Here is a 6,000-nt window from a genome sequence, read left to right as displayed (position 1 = left end):
CCCTCCACCAGGGCAGGTCCTGCCAGTTCTTTAAAAATTAAACCCCTTTTAAAGTTATTTTTCCCACACAATAGTTCCCAGCAAGCTTTTTCTCTGGCACTACTGTTAGAATCCTGGAACAGTTTGGGCTGGAAGAACTTGAAAGCCCACCCAATCCCACCCCTCTGCCTTGAGCAGGGACACCTTCCACTAGACCAGGCTGCTCCAAGCCCCATCCAACCTGGCCTTGGACACTGCCAGGAATGGGAAGGGTCGGGATGCTCCCTGCTTACGTGCAACTCCCACTGGAAATCTCACATTTGGTCATTTACTGAAAACTTTTTTTATTGTAATCAAAAAGTGACATAACAGGGATGTAATGTATTCTGCATTTCATCCGCCGGTGTTTGGTAACTGGTACCAGCTGCTTCTGCCAGGCAATTAAAAAAAACCCAAATGTGAAAATCTTCACAGTACAGTAAACTCCACCCAAACTAATTAATGGTGGTTAAAAAGAAGATGCCCCAGCAAAACCTTTCATGTTACATGGTCACAACTCACAATTCTGTACAAAATGTTCACTTTTATAAAGCTCTGATGTAAAAATCAAATAATCAAGCAGCAATATTTTAAGTGCAGCACAGGGTCTTTCATGTCATTATTTACAACGCTTGAAGTCGTTTACATTTTAACAAAATTCTTACAGATGACTTAGTAATTAAGTCATTTTTTCATTATCTGTCGGTTTATGTTGTGACAGATTTCACTTTTTGGTCATCTTTCTCTTTATCTTTGCTCTTCTTCGATTTTTTCTTCTTGTGTTTGTGTTTTTGGCTCTTTTCCAATTCTGTTTCATTTCCCACATGTTTCTTATGCTTCTTGTGTTTCTTGTGCTTCTTGTGCTTCTTCTTCTCTTTCTTTTTCTTCTTTTTCTTGCTGTCCTGACTCTCCCCTGAGCTGGCACTGCTGCTGTGGCTCCGTGTCTGGCTCTCGGAGGGGCTGTGGCTGCGGCTGCGGCTGACGCTGGGGCTGCTCTGGCTCTGGCTCCTGCCCACCTCCGTCTGCTCGGTGGGAGCCGGGACTGCTGCCTCCTCTTTCACCTTATCCACAGCCTTTTCCTTTGCTTCCTTGGGCGTTTTCCCTGCGGCCTCCTCTTCCTTTGCAGACACATTGCTCTCGCTGTCGCTCTCGTTGTAGTCTGGCACAAAGGCGGCCTCGTCGGTCTCGCGGGTGAGGTCAGACGAGAGGCGTGCGGCGCTGCTCACCGGCGGCTTTGGCTTCGCCGCACCTTTATCGCTCTGACCCGCCACGTTCTCCTTTTCCACTTTAACTTCTGGCGAGTCCTGTTTCACAGGTGGTTTATTCCCACTTGGCTCTTTCTCCTTATTGCTCTTGACTTCTGGTACATGCTTCTCTTTCTCTTTCTCCTTCTCTTTCCCCGGGTTTTTATCCGGAGGTTTGTGTTCCTCGGCGGGGCGCTTGGAGTCATGCACAGCCTTGTGCTCCGTGGGCTTGCGCTCCCGCGGGGGGCTGTAGCTGCTCCGCTTGGCCTCCACAGGGCCCTTTTTGGGCGGCTCCACACGCTCCTCTCTCGGTTTGCTCTTCTGCACTGCTGTGGAGTCTCTGATCCGGGATGGGGAGTCTTTCCTCCGTGCTGATTCACTCTTCTCATCCCTGCGCTTGGAACTCGAATGCTCCCTGCTGCCATCATGGTCAGACTTCTTGTCTCGGTTGGGAGTGAAGTCCTTCGCAGTGGAGCCACGGCCACTATCGTGTTTCTCTGAAGATCTGCCATCTTTGGAAGATTGAGATATAGTTTTTCCATTTCCTTGCTCAGCTGCACGTTCTGAGTGCTCTTTTTCTGGCTGAACACTGCTCTTCCTCTTCTCAGAACTGTCCTTGTCTGACAAAGAATGATCCCGGTCTTTGGTTTTGCCTTTTTCACTTGACACGGAACTTTTTGAACTCTTGGCATCATGTTGGGTGCTTTCGTAACTCACCTCTTTTGCAGCTTTCTGTGTTTTCTCCAGAGGCTCTGTCTCCTTTTCAGTGTGTTTGAGAGGGTTTGGTGCCTTTGCACTCACTGGTTTGATAACACTGGCAGGTTTTCCTACACTTGGGGGCACCTGGGTGGTGGATTTGATGTCTTCCTCTTCAGACTCAAAGTCATCTTTATCCCACTTGGATTGAGGGACCTGGATCATGATAATGACATCCTCAGCAGGGGCTGTTATGTCATTGTTATACTCCTCCAGGGTCTTAATGACAGTTCGTTTGGTGTCTGGCTTCTCCTCAGGCTTCCTTACAGGGCTTCCCCCAGTGGAACTTGTGCTGGGAGGAAAAACACAGACATTAGTAACGGGATGCACACACAGCCAGCTTTGAGAACATTTTATAAACTGGCTTGTGTTTCAATTCTAAATTCTCAGCATTTTTCCTAAGGATGTTCAATTACAGGAACAGACAAGAGAAGGGCTGAGTCCACAGGCTGAGATTATGAGCCATCAATTAATTTAGTATCTTGCTACTATATATTTAATTAACAAAGACACAAGATTATCAGATTAGGGACTGTCTGATCTGGTAATTCCTCCATGTCCTATTTCTCCCAATGGCAGATAAATTAGATATCCATTCTTCTTTCAACATGAAAGCAAGCAATTATGGAGAGGTACAGACAGCCAAAGTTTTATCCCCATGTCCCAGTGTTCTTCCTTGGAAAAATGGACATTTTAAAAGCTTTTTAGACTACCAAGACACTATCTTAAGTCTCCAACAAATGTCTTAAATGTTTTGAGTTTGCATCACCAATGAACTAACCCTACCAGTTTCCTGCGTAGTACAAACTGCTTGTTTTCCTTAACAACATCAGAGTTTGACCCAAGTACAGTTTCACAAGGAAGATTATGGATTATTCCCTCATTTAGCACAAATTCAGCTGTTCCTTTCATTAGGCACCATAAAGAACTGGAGGCACAGAGGAGGAAAGAAAGAAAAGGAAAAGAACTGCTGAGGTACCTGGTGTAATCCACAAGAGTCGAGCTAGCGCCATCAGCTGCCGTCACTTTCCTTCTTGCTTTTCCCTTTGCCTTTTCCGCTTTAACTTTGCTGCTGCTGGGCTCAGGTTTCTCCACAGCTTCTTTTCCAGGTGGCACATTTTCTCCACTCACAATCTTTTTTCCAGTTTCTCGGTTAAGTTTAATCTTTTTGGACGGGTTGTTAAGAAAAGCAGCTTTATCCTTTTCTGGTGTCCACTCTCCTTTTTCCCCCTCGGGCTCAGCCTTCCCCTTGGGCGATGTTTTCAATTCTGCGGTTTCGGGTTTAGAGGCCTTTGTGGAAGCCGCTTCATGTTCTTTATCAACCTTCTCCTCTGCTTTTCTTTTCCTTTTCTCAGGTTTGGCATCAGAAAGTTTGCTCTTCTCAGCAGGTTTTTTTGACTTATCCTCCTTGCTGGAGGGCTTCTCTACCTTGGCTTCTTTAGGATGCTCTTTCTTTGCCTTCTCCTCCTTGGCTGGTCTGGTTTCTGGGTGATCCTTTGCCACTTTGGGATGAGCCTTCCGTGGGGTACCAACAGCCTTCTCATCCTTCTGAGAGGAAGAGGTTTTAACACTGTCTGTCTTTGGCAGCTCTTCCTTGACTTTTTTCACAGGAGGTTCCGTTCGAGGAGATTTTTCGCGATCGGGGTCTACCTTTTCCTGGGAAGCTTTAGCTGGTTTTGCTACATTGTCTTTCTTCGGAGCAGCCGCCACTTCAACTTTCCGCTTTGTCTTCTCAATCTTCGCTTTTGGCTTATCCTTCTCCTTTTTCTCCTTTTCAGACACTGGTTTAAAAGCAATGGAATCTGCTTCCATGGGCTCATCCCTTACAGGGGTGGCATCATCCCTGCTTGGCAGCATGAATAGAGAGTCTGCTTTAGCATCTTCTGTTGGAACTGGCTCTCTTGGTTTTCTTGCCCCTTCTAACAGCTCAACATTGGGAAATCCTTCATTCTCATCCCCTTTTCTTCTCTTTCGGTGTTTTTTATGTTTATTGCCTTTGCCATCTCCCAGTGGATTTTCCACCTCCTTCTCTTTTGATTTTGTAGGATCTTTGATGCCATGGCTCTCTCTCCCAGGCTTTTCAGGATAGTTTCCAGCTATATTACGATTCCTGTGGCTCTGCCCAGCGGGATACTCCTCCCTCCGTCCCCGAGCATACGGTGAATTCTCTCGTCTGGTCCCAGGCGGGCCAAACCTTTCTGGAGAGAAGTTCTCTCTGTTCACCGGAGGCCGGGGCTGAGCGCCCACAGCATAGCCCTTGTAAAATTTCTCGTACCACTCTCTGTAGTTCCTCTCCCACTCTCTGTATCTCTCCTTCTCAAAGGGGTCTCTGAAGTCCACCGAGCGGCCATAGTAAGCCTTCATGTCATACGGGGGGACCTCTCTGTAGCGGTTGAAGTACTCGCGCTCGGCCTCGCCCTGCGGGACAGTCCGTTTGGTGGGGGACTGGCCTCTGAACACCGGAGACCTGGAGCGGGAGTGGTAGCGCCTGTACGGGGGCGAGCGGGAGCGGGAGCGGTGATAGCCGTGGGACCGTGACCGGGAGCGGTAGTTCCGACTCTTCCCTTTGCCTCGTCTCTGATACGGCGGCGACCGCGAGTAGGAGCGGGAATGGGAGCGGCTAAAGGAGCGCGAGTAGGAGCGGGAGCGCGACGAACCTGAGCGTGACTTGGAGTAGGTATATGAGCTTCTAGAGTAAGATGAAGCACTATAGGGTGACTTGGACCTTAAAAAAACACAACACAAAAAAAATAAATGAAGTTAATTCCTAACAGTCATTCTCCTCAAATCTTTTCCTCCCACATTTACTTTTTCTTTCCTCTCCACATGCTTATGTCAAAGCTTCTTTCAGCTGCTGACATAAAGCTACTGCAAATTGAAGAACTTGGTAACACGTAAAAGTTTCTGCTCACAAGACAGAACAGCTGCTGCTTTGTTAGTGTCAGAACACACAGAAGGGTCAATCCACTTCCACTCACTCTATCACATGAGCTACCAGAGCTACAGACAGATTTCAGGTGGTTACACTGGCCTCTACTGGTACGGGAACACGCACATTTGTCACTACTTGGCAACCACATGCAGTGCAAATCATTTTTGTTGCAGTAAGATGCAAAAAGAGCAAATCTGAGTGGCTACAGTGCAGAATCAGACATTGAGAAAACACCACTTGGCCTGAAGACAGCAAAGCCCAATGTTAAAACGCCAGCTCGGTCTAGTTATCTTCACCCTTTTCTGGGAATTTGGATAGTATGCACTATCCTAATACTGCAAAGGACTTACAGACAGGCCTGTGGAATCCACACTGCCAGGCAGGTGTCCCAACATCCTGCACATCCCTCCAGCTCTAGCCAAGGCAAGTGATGGCATTCCAGGAAAAATCCCATCTAAAAGCTTCTAACCTCAGTCTCTAGTCACATGCCCCAGTGCCATGACTGGGAAATCTCCTGACAGCAATGCTAACAACTACTCCTGCCCAAGGGATTTCTGGGGACAGAAAACAGCAGCTACCCTCATGGTTTTCTTCTACTACTTTTTAATGAATCATTTCACATGATTCATAAGTTCATTAGCATCATTCCTCCTCTCCAAGTCCCTCACCAATTTCAGATTTCCTTACAAGTAAGTCTGAGCTTTTAATTCCCAAGAAAAGTTTAACAATGTCAACAAACAAGTGAAAGCCCCCAGTCTGCAGTCCAGGTTCAAACATCTCATGTATCCACATGAGATGGAAAAAATCAGAAATAAGGACAATTTCTCTCACCTATCTCCTCCAAACTGCTTGGAGTGCTTGGTTACAATCAGAATAGCGAGACACTGAAAATCCAGCCCTTACAGCTATTCTGTTCCTGGCCTCCTCAGGGCTGTCATGCAGTGAAGGACACCACTGCAGATACACCTTAGCAAAACAGACCCTTAACACTCCTTAGTGCCTGCTGCCTAATGCTAATTCAGTCACCTGCAATCTCTGCCACACTGGAGT

At 47.1% G+C, this 6,000-nt stretch overlaps 1 protein-coding gene across 4 annotated transcripts in view; it reads right to left on the bottom strand.

Annotated features, from left to right (window-relative positions):
* Positions 1 to 303: 303 nt before the first annotated feature.
* The window catches only part of RBBP6 (RB binding protein 6, ubiquitin ligase), a 29,058-nt gene continuing 23,361 nt past the window's right edge, over positions 304 to 6,000 (bottom strand). For all 4 annotated transcript variants that reach the window (XM_048320336.1, XM_048320338.1, XM_048320337.1 and 1 more), the window contains 2 exons: positions 2,998 to 4,743; positions 304 to 2,310 (listed from right to left, as the gene is read on the bottom strand). In XM_048320336.1, coding sequence (XP_048176293.1) covers positions 726 to 2,310; positions 2,998 to 4,743 — 3,331 coding nt within the window. In that variant the 3' untranslated portion in view covers positions 304 to 725. The remainder of the gene's footprint in view (positions 2,311 to 2,997; positions 4,744 to 6,000) is intronic.

Source organism: Corvus hawaiiensis, chromosome 16 (genome assembly GCF_020740725.1).
Source record: "Corvus hawaiiensis isolate bCorHaw1 chromosome 16, bCorHaw1.pri.cur, whole genome shotgun sequence".
Lineage (NCBI taxonomy): Eukaryota > Metazoa > Chordata > Aves > Passeriformes > Corvidae > Corvus > Corvus hawaiiensis.
Note: the sequence above shows the minus strand (reverse complement) of the source record. Positions and strands in the feature narration are given on the sequence as shown.